The sequence below is a fragment of the Theropithecus gelada genome, chromosome 1, assembly GCF_003255815.1.
Source record: "Theropithecus gelada isolate Dixy chromosome 1, Tgel_1.0, whole genome shotgun sequence".
NCBI classification, from domain to species: Eukaryota; Metazoa; Chordata; class Mammalia; order Primates; family Cercopithecidae; genus Theropithecus; species Theropithecus gelada.
Window position 1 is genome coordinate 140,220,903 of NC_037668.1, and position 20,777 is coordinate 140,241,679.

At 42.4% G+C, this 20,777-nt stretch overlaps 1 protein-coding gene across 1 annotated transcript in view; it reads right to left on the reverse strand.

Annotated features, from left to right (window-relative positions):
- Window positions 1–203: 203 nt before the first annotated feature.
- Window positions 204–20,777, reverse strand: part of DNAH14 (dynein axonemal heavy chain 14) — a 507,005-nt gene continuing 486,431 nt past the window's right edge. Inside the window, exons 79-85 of the mRNA XM_025393377.1 lie at window positions 18,963–19,126; window positions 17,695–17,891; window positions 10,730–10,842; window positions 9,357–9,496; window positions 6,761–6,921; window positions 835–981; window positions 204–442 (exon numbers count right to left, since the gene is read on the reverse strand). Coding sequence (XP_025249162.1) covers window positions 227–442; window positions 835–981; window positions 6,761–6,921; window positions 9,357–9,496; window positions 10,730–10,842; window positions 17,695–17,891; window positions 18,963–19,126 — 1,138 coding nt within the window. The 3' untranslated portion in view covers window positions 204–226. The remainder of the gene's footprint in view (window positions 443–834; window positions 982–6,760; window positions 6,922–9,356; window positions 9,497–10,729; window positions 10,843–17,694; window positions 17,892–18,962; window positions 19,127–20,777) is intronic.

The window sequence follows — 20,777 nt, forward strand, 5'->3', positions numbered from 1 at the left end:
CAACCACAGGGACATTGCACGGTCAAGTCTTAGGTACTTAGGATAAAACGCAGCTGCAAGATTCCCCTCTGGGTTGAAGTTTTCATGTACAAATGAAATAAAGACTGCACCTGTTCAGTCTGGCTAAACACACAAATACTTTATAAAGGGTGTTGACTACACGTGAATGTCTTGAAACATGTAAGTCTGGTTAGAGTCAAAAATTAAAATGGTTTGGTATGGACATTTATTTTTCATTCTTCTCACAAAGCAATGCAACCCGCATTGTGATCCAGTGACTAGGAGGTTTCTTCGTTGATAAATACACTGATGTTAAAAAGTTTATTGGTAAACCAGTAGTTGCTAAAATTCTTGACCTCTCAGGTGTCTGGTAAACTGGGCATTCAAAAGTATAGCATTCTGAATCTGTCTGGTTGGAAGCATTTGGTGTTTCGGTAGAAATCTTAAAAAAAAAAAAAAAAAAATCCTGTAGTCAAATTGTGTAGTTCAAGTGAATCAGTAGCTCACATTTTTGTATGCTATAGGCTTGGGGGATTTGTTATGAATTAGATACATTTAAGGTTAAATGGTTAATGTAACAGACTGTGGAAATTATACCTGGAGAATTTAAAGAGTATAATGACTTTATAGTACATATTATTGAGAACATGGGATGTAAGTATAGCATCTACTTTAGATTTTAGTAACATTTTGGGGGATTTAAAATCTTTGTTGTCTGAGTATATTATCACATCTCCCTTGTGAAATTGTAGGGAATGGGAATAAGAGTAGTTTGTATATTACTGAAGGAACGCTCAGAGGTTTAGGATTTCAGGATAATAGCAGGGTGGTTACCTTTGTTGGCAAAAAGTGTATGTCGGGAAAATCACAGCACATCTCCAGAGGCAGCGAGTCTTCCAGTATCTTTTGTTCGCGATTCCATCTTGCCCCCTCGATGAATAAACCAAAAATGTAAACTCCAGTGTGAGAGGAATCCAAGCCCTAAGAAGGAAGAGAGGTGGTGTCAGGGGTCCCCAGGAGAAGCAGCGACCAACCAGAGGCTCCGTCCGGAACTGAGCCGATGCATCCAGAGGGGCTCGTCCTGCCTAAGGCATGTTGCCCCAAGTTCTAAGGTGAATGCTTCATTTTTTTTTTCCTATTCTGAGTGCTTTAAAAACGTTATAGGCTTAGGTGTATCTATATAATCATCCTGAACTGAAATATATGTATTTTTTCCATGACGCCCTTCCTCAGCATGAAGACAAATACCTTCAAACACAATAAAGATGCAAATTTCTACAACTGTAATTGTGTAGCCTAGCTTTTTAGGAGAGAGCAAGAACAGTTACAAAAGGTGACAGAGTACACTGTGTTCAAACGTCACTTACCTTTACCATAGTGGCCACAACTACTGTCAAGGCTCTAGAAATGTAAAAAAGGTAGAAGAGGGTTTTTTTTTTTTTTTTTTTGGATGCGGAGTCTTGCTCTGTTGCCCAGGCGGGAGTGCAATGGTGCGATCTTGGCTCACTGCAACCTCCGCCTCCTTGGTTTTGGTGGTTCTCCTCAGCCTCCCGAGTAGCTGGGATTACAGGAGCACACCACCAAACCCACCTAAGTTTTTGTATTTTTAGTAGAGATGGGTTTCACCATGTTGGCCAGGCTGGTCTCGAACTCCTGACCTCAAGTGATCCGTCCCCCTTGGCCTCCCAAAGTGCTGGGATTATAGGTGTGAGCCACCACACCTGGCCAGGTTCCATATATTTTTGAATGATACAGGTTAAATAGATGATTACATTTTAATGATAAAGGGTTAAGTAAAATGAGTTTCTGATGAGGTCTGCGAAGTAGAAAATTTAGTTGCCTGCAGCTCCAATTCCAGGTGACTCCAGGTGTGCCTAAGGTGGGCCTGTGAAGCCACATGCTCTCCTACAGGTGTGCTGGAGGGATGCCCAGCCTGGAGGAGCTGGCGGCCAAGTACCTGGCCACCCTGGAGGGCTCTGCCATCTCCTCTGATGGGGCAGGTCTCTGAAGAGAAGGGGTGGGCACCGCTGTCCTGAGCTCCCCCTTGATGCAGCCTGGGCCAGCTTGTTGACACAGGGGTGGCAGTGTGGAAGAGCCTGTGCTGTGCCTGGTGACGCCTTCTGTGTTGTCCACTCTGGAATGTGACTACCTGGAGGTGCAAGCTGAACTCATATTAAGCACTTCCTATTTTGGCTTATTCTATAAAAGAATTTTGGCTGGGTGCGGTGGCTCATGCCAGTAATCCCAGCACTTTGGGAGGCTGAGGCGGGCAGATCACGAGGTCAGGAGATCGCGACCATCCTGGCTAACACGGTGAAACACCGTCTCTACTAAAAATATAAAAAATTGGCCAGGCGTGGTGGTGGGCACCTGTAGTCCCAGCTACTCGGGAGGCTGAAGCAGGAGAATGGCGTGAACCCGGGAGGTGGAGGTTGCAGTGAGCTGAGATGGCGCCACTGCACTCCAGCCTGGGTGACAGAGTGAGACTCCATCTCAAAGAAAAAAAAAAAGAATTTTACTGGGAATTGCTTTGTATAATGATTTTTACTTCTCTTCCCCTTAACTTATATAAATGCAGATTTTCCTGTGCTGCATTTGTTCTAGTGTTGTCCTTTCCTAACCATCTTGGAAGAAGTTAATCTAACGCATTTGACAACGTCACTTCCATTTATACTTGGCGTAACTTGGTCATAGCTTACATAGGTTTTTCCTCTGAAAAACCTAAACTGTAGGTAATTTGTAAACAGCCCCTTTTGGAGTGATTTAACTCTTCAAAGAGCCACTCAGAATAAATGAAAGTAATCTTACTTCAACTCAGTGGAAGCTGGTTCTTTGTATAAAGCAGAGATAACTGAGAACATCTGATTAGATGGATAGAGGCAAAAAGTAAAGTTAGGCGGGCAGTCCATACTCCTGCACTCCCCCTGTGAGTCATAAGTAAAGGCCCTGGTGCACATCTGCCTCTTGTAGCCTTTTCATGTCTAATGGGTTATGTAGGAAGAGGTTAGGCTATGGGTGTAGAGTCAGCTAGACTTGGGTTCAAAGCTTACGATCTGCCTCTTGGAACCTTAGTTTCCTGACCTACAGAATGAGGATAATTTGTGAGGATTAAATAATGCAGGTAAAGAGCTTAGCACATAGTACTCAGTCATTGTGGGCTAGTAAGCATCAGTGCCATCATTATCAGGCAGATTGGGATCTTCTGGAGGGCAGGAGCTTTCTTTTGTTCATCTCAGTATTTCCAACAGTCAGAGCAGTTTTGGACCCATACTTTCAAGTGAATGAATTAATAAACAGTTGGGTAAACCTCAAGTCGAAAACACATCTGAACCTGAGCTTTCTTCCACGTCAGTACTCTTGCCAAGCGGTCACCTGATTTCTCCTAAAGCTCCAGTGACAGGCCACTCCCTGTCTATAAAAGGACACTCCACCATCATCATCAATTTAGATCAACTGCATGTGTCTTCTCCTTGGGGCTCCCCCTGGTTGGAGTTCTAGCAGAATTAGAGTCTAGTTCTTCATGTATCACCCTTTTCAATATTTCTTTTTCTCCTCAGTCTTTTGCCTTGTAGGACAAACTCTCCCAGTTCCATCCTTCTTCTGACATGTTTCTAACATTCACTAATTCTGGGTAGTCTCGGAATCATCTTCAGTGCAGTCTGATGAGTGCTGAGGAGAGGAAGACCAGGACTGGACCAAGAGGCCAAACAGCATGAGTGTCCACCACCTCCTCCCACCCCAAATCCCAGAATGCATCTATAAAAGCACTGGAAAACGAGAAGTATCCCCAGTGGACCAGAAACTGTGAGATCCCTAAAGACAGAAGGCAGACAGGATTAGAATAAGGAAACCACCATTAATAATATGCACAATAAAAACTAAAAACATCACCCTCTTCAAGCCCCCCCCACCCCAGTCCTATAGAATAATATCACATAAAATATTGATACAAAAATCTTGAAAAAATATTACAATTAAGATGATTCAACCTTAGGATCTTTTAATATATCATATTGATAAAAGTGATAAATTATGTGATAATCTCCATAAACCCTGAAAAGCTCTCTCATCACATTTAGCTTCCATTCTTCATTAAAAAAATTCCTAATATAGGAATCATACCTTATAACAAAGTATACTCCAGATAGTTCTATGTAATCCACTATGTTAATGAGATAAAGGATAAAAATGATCTGATTATTTCAATAGAAACAGGCCCAGGCATATAGAATTATTTGATCTATGACAAAGTTGAAGTAGGGAAAGGGCCATTTCAATGAAAAATAAATGGTGCTGAGTCAGTTGGGTACCCATATGGAACCAAAAGAACTTTGATCTCACCTCACACCATACACAACTCAATTCTACTTCTTTTTTTTTTTTTTTTTTTTTTTTTTGAGACAGAGTCTCACTCTGTCGCCCAGGCTGGAGTACAGTGGCACAATCTTGGCTCACTGCAACATCCGCCTCCCAAGTTCAAGTGATACTCCTGCCTCAGCCTCCCAAGTAGCTGGGATTACACGTGCACACCACCAAACCCGGCTAATGTTTTGTATTTTTAGTAGAGATGAGGTTTCGCCATGTTGGCCAGGCTGGTCTCGAACTCCTGACCTCAGGTGATCTGCCTGCCTCGACCTCCCAAAGTGCTGGGATTACAGGTGTGAGCCACCATGCCTGGCCTTCAATTATATATAGATCATAGAAAATGAGAGGTAAAGCAATATAGTTTCTAGAAGGTAACAGGAGAATATTTTCATGAACTTAGTTTAGGGTAGGCAAAGATTTCTTAAACAGAACATGAAAAAGCATTAACCCTAAATAAAAGATGGAGACACTGGACTTCGTTACAACAAAAAAGTTTTTGTTAATCAAAAGACACCATTAAGAAAGTGATTTGGACAGTCACATAGTGGGAGAAGATGCTTTCAACACATTCAACACATGTATCTGATAGCATATGTTCAGAATATAGAAGAATTTCTATAAATCAATAAGACAAAAGCAGTTCACAGTCTTGAACAGAAACTTCACAAAAGAGGAGATCCAAATATCAATAGTCATTTTAAAAGGTGCCCAACTTCATTAATCATCAAGGAAATGCAAATTAAAATCATAAAGATACATCACTGCAGCTGGGCGCGGTGACTCACGCCTGTGATCCCAGCACTTTGGGAGGCTGAGGCAGGCGGATCATGAGGTCAGGAGATCGAGACCATCCTGGCTAACACGGTGAAACCCTGTCTCCACTAAAAATACAAAAAAATTAGCCGGGTTTGGTGGCGGGCACCTGTAGTACCAGCTACTCAGGAGGCTGAGGCAGGAGAATGGCATGAACCCAGGAGGTGGAGCTTGCCAGCCTGGGCAACAGAGCAAGACTCCATCTCTCAAAAAAACAAAAAAAGATATATCACCGCACGTCCACTAAAAATACCAAGTAAATGTTGGCAGGGCTATGGAGCAATCTTCTACATTACTGGTGGGCTTGTGGATTGGTACAACCACGTTGAAAAACCATTTGGCAGTATCTACACCAAAGCTAAACATAAATATATGGCTATGTATGACCCTCAATTTATTTAATCATGAGCTCCATAACAACATTTGTGTCAGTGACAGACCACATATACCAGGCTGGTCCTATAAGATTATGATGGAGCTGAAAAATTCCTATTGCCTAGTGATGATGTAGAGCAATGCATCTATGAATTTCCATGTGTAGAAGTGTTTGGGTACACAAATTACTTACCATTGTGTTACACTGCCTGCAGTGTTCAATACAGTAACATGCTGTACAGGTCTGTAGCCTGGCAGCAACAGGCTATCCCATCTAGCCTAGGTAAGCAGTAGGCTATGCCATGTAGGTTTGTGGAAATACATTCTTAACAATGCATTTCTCAGAACATATCCCCATTGTTAAGTGGTACATGATTGTATTTATTTATTTATTATTATTTTTTTCAATTCTTTTGGTTATAGCCAACCTACTGGGTGTAAAATGGTATTTCATTATTATTTTGATTTGCATTTCTCTGACTAAAAATATTGAGCATCCTTTCACATTCTTTTTTTTTTTTTTTTTTTAAATCTTTAAACCAACCTCTCCCAACCCTGTCCCCTCTTCCTCTCCAGCATTAGTCCTGGAGCAGAAAAATAGATTCCCAGAACAAATTGGAATTTAGAAAATGACAACCGTGGCCCTTCAAATCAGTGGGGACAGTGGTGTGAATGGCAGGGCTGGGGGGTGTGGTGCATCTGGCTCACTGGTGCTGTGTACTCTGCTCCAGCCCAAGCCGCCTCCATGGGTCCCACTTGCTGCACTGCTGAGGGCCGGGTAGGTGCAGGTTTCCACTTGGCACCTGCTTGAGCTCTGGAATAAGCCAGTTGGTGGGGGCAGGCATTTCAGCCAAGAGCAGCTAGGACAGGTTTGCCCCCTGATTTAAAATATCACCTTTTAATCCTGACCTCAGCAGCATTCTGTCTTCATTTATAATAGGGGATACTTAGAAAGTCTGTTGATTACATTAACTTAAATCTTTTATTCACGATTTATAATCTTTTTTTCCTCCCGCCTCAAGGAAGAGGAGTGGGAGACATGAAGTCTGAGGGCATTTGGACTTGAAGCAGGGCTGTACCTTGTCGATCTGCCTCTCTTGTGCCTGGAACATGGTAAGTGCTGAATAAAGGTTTGTAGAGGGCATAATTGATTGAATAAATGAATGAATGAATGATTACCCTTTCTAATCTTTGAATATTCCAGTACCTTAAATGCTCTCCTGACTATATTGAGTTTCTTTGGCATAAATACGGAGAACTTCTCATCCTTGTCAGTGGTGTCGGAAATCACATGGTGGGTGAAGGTGAGGGTATCCACAGAGATTCCTCGGGACCTCCCATAGTCTTGAAGCACAGCAGCAAGAAAGGCTTTGGAGAAGAACACACACCATCAAGTTCCTTGTGAGTCTCAGGGCCTCCTGCTGGGGTTAGCAACAATGATGTCTCATGGCGAAGGAAGGGAAGAGTGGAGGAAAAAGAGAGAACAAAAGAGATGGGCTGGGCGGGAGCAGAGGGCCAGTTCACCCACCCTCTTAGGCCTTGTTGACTTTGGTCTGGCCAGCTGCAGGAGCCTCCTGGTGAACGGGGGCTGTTTTTCAAGGCCAGCACCCCTCCTGTATTCATTGTGGGGATAGACAGGCTGTAAATTCTGAGACCCTCTCTATTTCTGAGCCAATCTTGGCTGATGATCATACCTCATCCTCTCAGCAACAAAGATGGGACCCGGGGCAACTACAAGACCAAGTGTGTCAGAGTCTTCCTCAAGAAATGACATATGAACACTGGGAAAAGGGAGGTTCTGTTGCCTCTAGGGTTGCTGAGGTGCTTGTGGCCATGATTCCCCCTGGGTGCATGGAGAAAGGCTACCTGCAGTAGGAAAAAAATGAGAACATCTCGAACTCACCATGCCTGTCACTACAATCCCCATCAGCCTGCTCCTCTCCCTGTGCTCTGTATTTCAGTGAATGATGCCAGCAGCCACCCAGCTTTCCAAGCCAGAGACTTACGAGTCATGCTTAACCTCCTTCTCCCCTCTACCCCTGTCCTTCCAAACACAGAGTCCAGTTGGTTCTGCTTCCTAAATGCCCCCTACTCCCCGCTTCTGCTCACTACCACTACCCTACTCTGATCACCACCAGCTCTTGCCTGGAGAATAAAGCAGACTCCTTATTTTATTTATTTTTTGACGAGACAGGGTCTTGCACTGTTGCCCAGGCTGGAGTACAGTGGCGCGATCATGGCTCACTGCAGCCTCGACCTCCTGGGCTCAAGCAATCCTCCTGTCTCAGCCTCCTGAGTAGCCGAGATTACAGGTGTGCACCACCACACCTGGCTAATTTGCAGACTCCTTAAATGACCAGGACCCAGTCTTGTTCTTCTCCAATGTACCCCTGCCCTTCTTCCTTCCTGTAGCTGCTGGATCATAACCTCTCTGGCCTGAAACACTTCAGGCCATCCTGTGGATGCAGTCAACTCTCTCAGTGTGTCTTACACAGCCCTGGGGACCAGCCGTGCCCAACTTTGCAGCTGCACCATTCTCCCTTTTGTGGTCTTTTGTTTTGGCCATAATGAACATTTGGTTTCTCCTAGTGCAAATGGTGTTTTCTCTAGTAAGAATGCTGTCCCTGCTTAGTCCAGTCATTGAAACACTCAACTTTTTAAGTCAGGCTGAGTTCAAATCTTGACTCAGTCACCTATTAGTTTCCCCCACTCCCCTCCAGAATCATTTCACTCAGTAGTGGAGTGACCTTGGATGAGACTCTCAACTTTTTGCTAGTGATATGACTTGGGGCAAATTTCTTAACTTCTCTGTGCTAAGGTTTTCTCTCTGAAAACAGGGATAGTTACAGTAACAACCTCATAAGATTGCCATGAGAATTAAATGTCTTATCCCTTTTATACAAAATCCTCAGAACAGTGCATGGCACCCAGTAAATACCAAGTAAGCTCCACGAATTATTCTCTTCCTCCTCTGTTCGCACCTGGATAATACTTAATTGGTAGCAAGTTTCAAGACTCATCCTAGACGTTATTTCCTTAGTGGGCTTCCCTGGTTCTTAGTGAAGGTTCCCCTGTTTTATGCTCCACAAGTACTGATCCATTCATATATTCTATTCAGAATGCCATTCATTCATTCTTCAAATATTTATTGAGAGCTTTGTGTGTGTGTGTGTGTGTGTGTGCACTGGGGACTGTATCAGGTGCTAGGGACACCACAGAACTGAAAACAGACCTGGTTCTTGCCTTCATGGAGCTCACAGCCCAGTGTCGCCCCTTTACAACTCTCTTTCCATCCCCCAACCACACATCGTTGGAATGCACTCCGGTTCATGTCTGCCTTCCCTGCTGGACGTTTGTGCTGAGCAGGTCGGGCCTAGGTCCCAGCAAACATTCAGTCATCAAATCTTGTTACAGAAATAAATGAATGAATGGCTGAAGCTCAGAGTCAATCTTGTGAAGCTGCCCATCTCCGCCCCTTTGTCATGGCCTTTGGAGGGGCTGGGTGCTAGTGTTGACCTTTGACATCACAGGAGCAGTGGCCAAGAGATGAGACAGTGACCTGTCAAGGCGCAGGTGAAATCTGATAGGGGTGGGTGGATTTGGCATGTGAGGAGGTTGGGGTGAGGGAAGGAAGTGGGTGGGGAGGGAGAAGAGACTGCTCTAGTCCACACTAGAGACCCAGACACCTGTGGAGGCGCAGGTGTTGTCATCCTAAAGGGGAGGGTGAAAGGGTGAGTGACAGAGGGGCTGAGTGCAGACTTGTCTGGGCCAGGTGTGGAGCTGACCTTGGTTCTAATGCTCACCTTGTGGAAAGAAGAAAGCTGGGAGCCAGTATCTTGAAGGAAATCCCTCAAGGAAATTGTTCTCTGACTCCTCAGGGTGTTTGCGTTTTTGGCTAGATGATGGAATAGACTGCTTCCAAATTGTGACAAATCTCATATACCTAGTGGAAGGCAGACCACAGGTTGGGGGGTTAAGGTCATAATAATTGCACAGCTTTGGGTGATGTGGGCCATTTCCTCCAGTCCCTCCCCTCCCAGGGCCCTTCTTTTACTTTTCATTTCAACTCCCCCAATGCAGGACTTTTATCAGGTCCTTGAATGGAAGCCAGCTATGATTTTAAGCTCATGAGGGAAAAGGGGGACCACAAAGGCTGCAAGGCCACAGATTTGGGTAACAAGAGATGTCATTATTATAGTGGGAATCCTGCATGCGCCTTGCGGAATCTCGTTTGTTGTTTCTGAGGCACAGACTTCTCCCAAAGGATATAAAGAAATGTGGGTCAGATGTCTGCAGTGCTGCTGCTACACTTATAGTTAAACGGTGTAGGAGGCAGCCTGGCACAGACTTTGGAACCAGTTCTAGGTTTGAATCTCAATACTTTCATGTTCTAGTTGTGAAGCCTTGGGCATTTCATGTCCTTGGACTCAGTTTCCTCATCTCTAAAATGGGGATGATGATAATGATAGCACCTACTTCACATCACAGGGCTGCTGTGAGAACTGAGTGGACTGCTGTGAGTAAAGCTCCTAGAGAAATGCTCCATATCCTGTGAGGCACTTGCTAGATGTCGCTACTCTAATGCTTCTCCAGCTATTTTTATTGTAACTACAAACACATTTAAAAATTACATGTGGCTAGGCGCGGTGGCTCATGCCCGTAATCCTGCACTTTGGGAGGCCAAGGCAGATGGATCACTTGAGGTCAGGAGTTCAAAACCAGCCTGGCCAACATGGTGAAACCCCGTCACTACTAAAAATACAAAAAATGAGCTGGGCATGGCGGCAGGTGCCTGTAATCCCAGCTACTAGGGAGGCTGAGGTAGGAGAATCGTTTGAACCCAGGAGGCGGAGGTTGCAGTGAGCCGAGATTGTGCCACTGCATTACATGTAACTAATTATTTCCTTTCACATTTCACCCTGTGCATTTCTCAGGAAAGAGAAATGTACTATGTTGTAGTCATAACTCTGTCTCTTGGAGTGGAGGGAGTTCACTCAAGACTCAACATTATTAGGTCCCCACTTTCTCAGCTCAAACAGAAGACAAGAATCCCGCCCTTGCTTAATTCACATGTAACTGTGACAACCCAAGGAGACCAGGCATGGGAAATGATGTCATCAACCTTTGGGCTTTAAGCAAAAATGAGGAAGAAATGTAAAGCAGCTTTCATCCATACCGACGCTGTATTGCAGTATAAGCCACTTTGGCCCAAGTATTGAAGAAATTCAGTCGCTGGATGAGATCATCAATCCAGGAACTCAGTGGCTTACATGATCTGTAGGCGTGTTTCTGTTGGGATGTAAAGACAGTCACATCATTTTTTTCCCTTGTCTTTGGGGTCATTAGGAACATTTCTGCAAACCTTGGTAATAGACTCAAGTGCCAGGCAGAAATAACTTCGCAGGAGAATGTCATTTTCCAACTGAAAGCACATAATGAAAAGTCTAAACCTTATTACCAGGGCAAAACAACATTATCTTAACAGTGTTTTGGATAAAACGCCTGGAAGCTTCCATCCTGGCTGAAGGCTTTTATCACTCTTCTCAAATCTTTTCATTTTCTCACCTTCTTTCCTCCTCTCTGGGGAGATTACCTTCACATGCTATTAGGTATGAGCAATTTCAGCTTCCTGGCCTTCCCCTATACAAAGTTCTATAAATCCCACCCACTGTCTACTCCCTTACCTACCTTTGCCTTCCAGTTCTAAGCCTAGCTGCCCCTGCCCTTGCCCCTGTGGATTCAGCTTTCCATTCTCTAGCCCTGTTTATTAATGCTCCCTTCCATCTTAACTACACAAACCACCCAACACTCAATCCTACCTGTTTGTTGCAAGTGGGGAGGAGGAGACCCTTGCAGCCCTCTAGCCTATTTCTCCCTTTGTTTACTGTCCCCTCTTCTGGAGTCTTCATTAGAAATCACAAGCGACCTTCATTTTCCATCTTCAAGCCTCACTCCCCGCACTATACCCTCTGCAGCTTTTGACGGACCTCATTGCTTCCTCCTGCTCTCTCCCCTAGGCTTCTGTGACTAGACTCCATCCTGGCTTTCTCTTGAATTCTCCAACTACTTCTTTTTACGTCCCATTCATTGGCACCTCTTCTTCCCTCCCTCGAGGCTGGTGTTGCCTGGAATCCTTTCAGCCCTCTTCTCTTGCTACTTTATATTCCCTCTCCCAGATTGAATCCATGGCTCTGTCTAGGTTGGCGACACCAAGCGCTCGCTTTGCAGCCCGTGCTCTTGTCCCATTGCTTTTCTTATTTATTTATTTATTTATTTATTATTATACTTTAAGTTCTAGGGTACATGTGCACAACGTGCAGGTTTGTTACATACGTATACATGTGCCATGTTGGTGTGCTGCACCCGTTAAGTCGTCATTTACATTAGGTATGTTTCCTAATGCTATCCCTCCCCGCTCCGGTCTCTCCACAATAGGCCCCGGTGTGTGAGGTTCCCCTTCCTGTGTCCAAGTGTTCTCATTGCTCAATTCCTGCCTATGAGTGAGAACATGCGGTGTTTGGTTTTCTGTCCTTGTGATAGTTTGCTCAGAATGATGGTTTCCAGCTTCATCCATGTCCCTACAAAGGACATGAACTCATCCTTTTTTTATGGCTGCATAGTATTCCATGGTGAATATGTGCCACATTTTTTAATCCAGTCTATCACTGATGGACATTTGGGTTGGTTCTAAGACTTTGCTATTGTGAATAGTGCCACAATAAACAAATGTGTGCATGTGTCTTTGTATTACAGCAGCATGCTTTATAATCCTTTGGGTATATGCCCAGTAATGGGATGGCTGGGTGAAATGGTATTTCTAGTTCTAGATCCTCGAGGAATCGCCACACTATCTTCCACAATGGTTGAACTAGTTTACAGTCCCACCAACAGTGTAAAAGCATTCCTATTTCTCCACATCCTCTCCAGCACCTGCTGTTTCCTGACTTTTTAATGATTGCCATTCTAACTGGTGTGAGATGGTATCTCATTGTGGTTTTGATTTGCATTTCTCTGATGGCTAGTGATGATGAGCATTTTTTCATGTGTCTGTTGGCTGCATAAATGTCTTCTTTTGAGAAGCGTCTGTTCTTTGACCACTGTTTGATGGGGTTTTTGATTTTTTCTTGTAAATTTGTTTAAGTTCTTCGTAGATTCTGGATATTAGCCCTTTGTCAGATGGGTAGATTGTAAAAATTTTCTCCCATTCTGTAGGTTGCCTGTTCACTCTGATGATAGCTTCTTTTGCTGTGCAGAAGCTCTTTAGTTTAATTAGATCCCATTTGTCAATTTTGGCTTCTGTTGCCATTGCGTTTGGTGTTTTAGTCATGAACTCCTTGCCCATGCCTATGTCCTGAATGGTATTGCCTAGGTTTTCTTCTAGGGTTTTTATGGTTTTAGGTCTAACATTTAAGTCTTTAATCGATCTTGAATTAATTTTTATATAAGGTGTAAGGAAGGGATCCAGTTTCAGCTTTCTACATATGGCTAGCCAGTTTTCCCAGCACCATTTATTAAATAGGGAATCCTTTCCCCATTTCTTGTTTTTGTCAGGTTTGTCAAAGATCAGATGGTTGTGGATGTGTGGTATTACTTCTGGGGGCTCTATTCTGTTCCATTGGTCTATATCTCTGTTTTGGTTCCCGTACCATGCTGTTTTGGTTACTGTAGTCTTGTAGTATACTTTGAAGTTAGGTAGCATAATGCTTCCAGCTTTGTTCTTTTGGCTATGATTGTCTTGGCAATGCGTGTTCTTTTTTGGTTCCATATGAACTTTAAAGTAGTTTTTTCCAGTTCTGTGAAGAAAGTCATTGGTAGCTTGATGGGGATGGCATTGAATCTATAAATCACCTTGGGCAGTATGGCCATTTTCACAATATTGTTTCTTTCTATCCATGAGCATGGAATGTTCTTCCATTTGTGTCCTCTTTTATTTCATTGAGCAGTGGTTTGTAGTTCTCCTTGAAGAGGTCCTTCACATTCCTTGTAAGTTGGATTCCTAGGTATTTTATTCTCTTTGAAGCAATTGTGAATGGGAGTTCACTCATGATTTGGCTCTCTGTTTGTCTGTTATTGGTGTATAAGAATGCTTGTGATTTTTGCACATTGATTTTGTATCCTGAGATTTTGCTGAATTTGCTTACGAGCTTAAGAAAATTTTGGGCTGAGATGATGGGGTTTTCTAAATATACAATTGTGTCATCTGCAAACAGGGACAATTTGACTTGCTCTTTTCCTAACTGAATACCCTTTATTTCTTTCTCTTGCTTGATTGCCGTGGCCAGAACTTCCAAGACTATGTTGAATAGTAGTGGTGAGAGAGGGCATCCCTGTCTTGTGCCAGTTTTCAAAGGGAATGCTTCCAGTTTTTGCCCATTCAGTATGATATTGGCTGTGGGTTTGTCATAAATAACTCTTATTATTTTGAGATAGGTCCCATCAATACCAAGTTTATTGAGTGTTTTTAGCATGAAGCGCTGTTGAATTTTTTTGAAGAACTTTTCTGTATCGATTGAGATAATCATGTGGTTTTTGTCTTTGGTTCTGTTTACATGATGGATTACATTTATTGATTTGTGTATGTTGAACCAGTCTTGCATCCCAGGGATGAAGCCAACTTGATCATGGTAGGTAAGCTTTTTGATGTGCTACTGGATTCGGTTTGCCAGTATTTTACTGAGGATTTTTGCACCGATGTTCATCGGGGATATTGGTCTAAAATTCTCTTTTTTCATTGTGTCTCTGCCAGGCTTCAGTACTAGGATGATGTTGGCCTCATAAAATGAGTTAGGGAGGATTCCCTCTTTTTCTATTGATTGGAATAGTTTCAGAAGGAATGGTACCAGCTCCTCCTTGTACCTCTGGTAGGATTCGGTTGTGAATCTGTCTGGTCCTGGACTTTTTTTGGTTGGAAGGCTATTAATTATTGACTCAATTTCAGAACCAGTTATTGGTCTATTCAGGGATTCAACTTCTTCTTGGTTTAGTCTTGGGAGGGTATATGTGTCCAGGAATTTATCCATTTCTTCTAGATTTTCTAGTTTATTTGCATAGAGGTGTTTATAGTATTCTCTGATGGTAGTTTGTATTTCTGTGGGATCAGTGGTGATGTCCCCTTTATTATTTTTTATTGTGTGTATTTGATTCTTCTCTCTTTTCTTCTTTATTAGTCTTGCTAGTAGTCTATCGATTTTGTTTATCTTTTCAAAAAACCAGGTCCTGGATTCATTGATTTTTTGAAGGGTTTTTTGTGTCTCTATCTCCTTCAGTTCTGCTCTGATCTTAGTTCCCACACAACAGTAATGGGAGACTTTAACACCCCACTGTCAACATTAAGACAGATCAATGAGACAGAAAGTTAACAAGGACACCCAGGAGTTGACCTCAGCGCTGCACCAAGCAGACCTAATAGACATCTACAGAACTCTCCACCCCAAATCAACAGAATATACATTCTTCTCGGCACCACATCGCACTTATTCCAAAATTGACCACATAGTTGGAAGTAAAGCACTCCTCAGCAAATGTACAAGAACAGAAATGATAACAAACTGTCTCTCAGACCACAGTGCAATCAAACTAGAACTCAGGACTAAGAAACTCAATCAAAACCGCTCAACTACATGGAAACTGAACAACCTGCTCCTGAGTGACTACTGGGTACATAACGAAATGAAGGCAGAAATAAAGATGTTCTTCGAAACCAATGAGAACAAAGACACAACATACCAGAATCTCTGGGACACATTTAAAGCAGTGTGTAGAGGGAAATTTATAGCACTAAATGTCCACAAGAGAAAGCAGGAAAGATCTAAAATTGGCACCCTAACATCACAATTAAAAGAACTAGAGAAGCAAGAGCAAACACATTCAAAAGCTAGCAGAAGGCAAGAAATAACTAAGATCAGTCTCGTTGCTTTTCAATAGCTCCACTTGAGAGCCCCTCTAGCTCCTCACACTTTCCATGTCCAAAATAGGATTTCTTCATCTGTTCCTTACACAGCACGTCTTTCTGCTCACCCTGTCTCTGAATGCACTAGTTCCTACCCATTTGTCCAAGCCGGACATTCCTACCTGACTCATCTTACCTCTTGTCACTCTGTCAAGTGAGCAATGGTCTCAGCCACATGTGACTGTACTTAGAGTGTACCAACTCAGCTGTGTTCTTTCAGCCTTACTTTGCACTTGTAGAGTCCTAGCTGTTTCACCACGGGGCTTGCTAAGAATGTAATAAGGCCTCTCTGCTTTTTAGTTTCCATATCTGTAAAATAAGGTCATTGGAGTGGGCGTTCCCTAAGAGCCTTTCAAGCTCTGAAGTCCTATGATTCTGGATGTGTTTCTACATCTCAATTTTTCATCACAGCTTATATTCAGTTTTAAGGAGTTATAATTGTTATTATTTCCTCTTGTCTGTCTTCATGTTTTCTCATAGGTTTTAAAATACTTCATTGAGACGTAACTCATATGCCATACAACTTACTTATTTAAAGGGTACAACAGTGTACAAGTTAATGGTTTTTCATATAGTCACTGAGTTGTGCAACTACCACTGTAGTCAATTGTAGAACGTTTTCATGACTCCAAAAGAAAACCCTCTCAGCATCCATTCTCCAATTCTCTGTCACCCGCAAACCGAGGCAACCAATAATCTACTTTCTGTCACTATGGATTTGTCTATTCTGGACATTTCCTGTAAATGAAATCATATAATATATGGTCTTTTGTGATGGTCTTCTTACACTTAGCACAGAAGAACTACTGTTTTCAAGGTTTATCCATATGGTAGCCTGTGTCAGTACTTCATTCGTTTTGCTGGCTGAATAATATTTCATTATAGGGACATATCATATTTTATCCATTCATCAGACAATGGACATTTGAATTGTCTTCACCTTTTGCGTATTATAAATAATGCTGCCATGAGCATTCATGTGCAAGTTTTTGTGTGGACTTCATTTATTTATTTATTTATTTATTTTTTGAGACGGAGTCTCCCTCTGTTGCCCAGGCTGGAGTGCAACCTGAAGAGGTTGGTTCACTCCAACCTCTGCCTTCTGGGTTCAAGCAATTCTCCTCCCTTAGCCTCACAAGTAGCTGAGATTACAGGCACCCACCACCATGCCTGGCCATTTATTATTATTATTATTATTATTATTATTATTGTTATTATTATTTTTAGTAGAGACGGGTTTCACCATGTTGGCCAGGCTGGTCTCGAACTCTTGACCTCAGGTGATCCACTGCCTTGGCCTTCCAGAGTGCTGGGATTACAAGCATGAGGCCCCATGCCAGACCTGGATTTATATTTTAATTTCTCTTGAGTATATTCCTAGGAGTGAAATTGCTGGGCTAAATGGTAAATCTGTTTAACTTTTTGAGGAACTACTGGACTATTTCCAAAGTAGCTGCACCATTTTTCATTCCCATGAGTGATGCATGAGGGTTCCAATTTCTCTCAATGCTTGTTTTTGTGTATTTTTAATTATCTCCATCTTAGTAGGTGTGAAGTCGTATCTCATTGCAGCTTTGATTTGGATTTCCCCAAAAGCAAATGATGTTGAACATCTTTTCACATGTCTACACAGGTTTTTAATCTGGTATAGGATTCAGGGTTCTGGAAAAGGCCAGTGCTAATCCTAAGGGGAGAAGTTCATTTCTGGAGAAATAGTGTTTGTGTCCAACATCAAGCTTGTTAATTTCCTACTCTGTGCTGCCAGATCTTCTATGGCTTATAATTCCTGGTCTAATAAATTTTGTGTTTTTATAATTTGGTCTTCTGTTTAAGACCACAACCCAGCAATTTCTTCATCATTTTGTTTAGCTTTGTTTCTATTTTAAAAGCAATATAACTTAACACTTATAGTAATACCAAGAGTGCACCTACTTCGACATGAACTGCCATGATACATAGTTCACACACACAGAGAGTGAGAACTACATGACGGTGCCGCCTGTGGCTAACGGTGACTGTTAAGAGGCACTCCAACCAACTTCAGAGATGTGAAAATATGAAAAAGTATGTCAGCATCTTTTAAGAGTTACATATTTCATCACTTAGATGCACCATTTACCTTCACCATTCCCTTGAGCTTGGACATTTATTTCAAGCAAGCAAGAAAATAGGAAATAATAATAATTGCTTACCTGCCACAATGTAGGCACTCTCATATTAAGAAAAGAGTTAAGTATTTCCTCCAATTCTTGGGTGAGGATGATCTCTCCTTTTATAGCAAGTTGAAGATCTTTTAAGGATTTATGTATGACAAATAATAACTTATCAAATCGTTTAATTTCTTGCCTCAAAAAGGTTAGCAAGACACAATGGATAAGGGGGTCATGATCTGGATTTTAAAAAGAGATAAAATTTTGATATTTTATAGATTAAAAAGAGGCTTTACATGGAGAGACTTAGGCTTTGAAAGTTAAGGGAATTTCATGTATCTTGACCAGGGGTTGATAAACGTTTTCTGTAGAAGGTCAGATAGCACACATTGTAGGGTATGGGGACCATACGACCTCTGAAAGCTACTCGACTCTCCCCTTGCGGTGTGGGTGCAGCCACACTGTATACTGGTATAACCACACTATCTACTATGTGTGGATGCATAGACAATATGTCATGAGTAAGTGTGGCTGAGTTCCAGTAAGTTTTATTTATGGGCACTCAAATTTGAATTTCACATAACATTTATGTGTCACAAACTATATTTCTTCTTTTGATTTTTTTTCAACCATTAAAAAAATGCAAAAGCCATTTTAGTTCATAGGCTGTACAAAAACAAATGCTGGGCTGGACTTGGCCTGTGAGTCCTAATTTGCCGACCTTTGATTGAGACTCAACAATAATACTGTTTTGATAGACTATTGCTCAATATTTGGTTCCCAAATAAACTTCTGCAAAGGGATAAAATATGGGTATTAAAATTTAACTGGGAAAATTATCATAGTCCAGCAATTTAGCCCCTTAGAGCTGGGTTTGGAGCCATCTCTGAGCAACCAGGCTTCCTCTGTCTTCCTGGGCCTGCCCTGATTCCCCTTAGCTTCTGAGTCAAGTGGTCTTTCAGCAGAAGGTCCATCTAAACCTCTGCTGTTCCAGAAGGCAGATAGGCAGAAAGACCAGGCACCTAAGAGCTCTTGAGAATCTCCCAAGCAGAGTTGCTGCTTTCTGGTTTGCTACACTTATTATTTCTTCACTTTTGATTTCAGTGCCACACGCTACCCACCCCCAAATAAAGCATGATTTTCTTCTGTGCTCTCTGTTTTTCAACTTGGAGAGAGGAGGCAGAGACTGAATTTTCCATCTTATCTCAGTCTTTTCATTTCTATGGAATTTTTGTCCTATCTTTACCTTACTCCTGATGCCAGAGTAAGTTTACCTTACTCCTGATGCCTTACTCCTGTCCCATGCTCACCTTCGAGATTTTTAGAAAGAGACTCCCAAATGGAGCTTGACATCATGCTCTTCAATGTGCTTGGAGTTCCAACAGCACTTTCTTCTTTCTCCACTGTCAGTGGCAGCCGCTTTAGCAAGTCGGATAGAATTTCCATCACCAGTTCATCCTTACTCTGCTCAGGTCTGCAAAAGAAACCAAGAAAAGAATGAGACACAGAACAGGAAGGGGGAGATGGGGAGAGATTTGTTAAAGGATTCAAGATTACTGGTAGACAGGAGGGATAAGTTTAGTGTTCTATACCACTGTAGGATGACTATAGTTAACAAAAATAGATTATACATCTTCAACTAGCTAGAAGAGAGGATACTGAAAGTTCTCAACACAAAGGATAAATGTTTGAGATGATGGACATGTGAACTGCCCTGATCTGATCACTACACATTGTATGTATTGAAACATCACTATGTACCCCAGAAATATGTACAATTATTATGTCAATTAAAAAATAAAAATTGGCCGGGCGCAGTGGCTCATGCCTGTGATACCTGCATTTTGGGAGGCCGAGGTAGGCAGATCACTTGAGGTCAGGAGTTTGAGACCAGCCTGGCCAACATGGTAAAACCCTGTCTGTACTAAAAATACAAAAATTAGCCAGGTATGGTGGGCACCTGTAGTCCGAGCTACTCAGGATGCTGAGGCGTAAGAATCACTTGAACTCGGGAGGCGGAGGTTGCAATGAGCCAAGGTCGTGCCACTGCACTCCAGCCTACGTGACAGGGCAAGACTCTATCTCAGAAAAAAAAAAAAAAAAAGAAAAGGAAAGGAAAATAAAAGAAATCAAGACAATGACAAGCTACAGATCTATCTAATGTTAGAGGGCCCTCTGCTTAAATTCCATCTGAAGATAAACGTATCTTCACAGAACCGCAAAACTATACTATGGTATAGTTACAGAGACCATGGAATTCATTTTACAGATGAGAAACTGTCCAATATATTTTAGACATTTGCAAGGAAATCTGTATTATAAAAGCTTTGTTAGGATTTCTTTGTAAAATAATCATCTGAATGCATCTGCAAGACAATGAAAAAGAGGAGGCAACTAAACAGAGCATGCTGAAGTAGCTGCATGGAGGATTCCACTGCTTGCCCCATTCCTGTGTTGACATGAAGGGCTTCTTAATCACACAGTCCGTGGGTGGTGACAGGGGGAGTGTGTGTCCAGGCCTAGGTGAGGCTGCAATACTACACAAAACCACTAAACACTAGGGCTGGAAGAGCTCTTTGGAATCCTTTTAAAGATGATGAAACCAGGGCCCAGGAAAGAGGGAGGACTTCCTTAGTTAGTGGATGAGTAGGAAATGGGGCACATCTCTTTCGAATTCCCTCTCTCTGTTGTTCTGTTTACTAGTAGGGACTGATTTTTCTTTTTCTTTTCTTTTTTTTTGAGACAGAGTTTTGCTCTATCGCCCCGGCTGGAGTGCAGTGGTTCAATCTCGGCTCACAGCAACCTCTGCCTCCCGGGTTCAAGCAATTCTCTGCCTCAGCCCCCGAGTAGCTGGGATTATAGGTGCCCACCACCATGCCGGCTAATTTTTTTGTATTTTTAGTAGAGACGGGGTTTCACCATCTTGGCCAGGCTTATCTTGAACTCCTGACCTCATGATCCACCTGTCTCGGCCTTGCAAAGTGCTGGGATTACAGGTGTGAGCTACCGTGCCCGGCCAGGACTAATTTTTTAACAAACACTCCAGGTTTCACAGTCAAATGAATGTCATCCTTCAAGATAAGCAATAACCTTAAAGCTGTCATGAAGTATTTAGTCTAACAGTG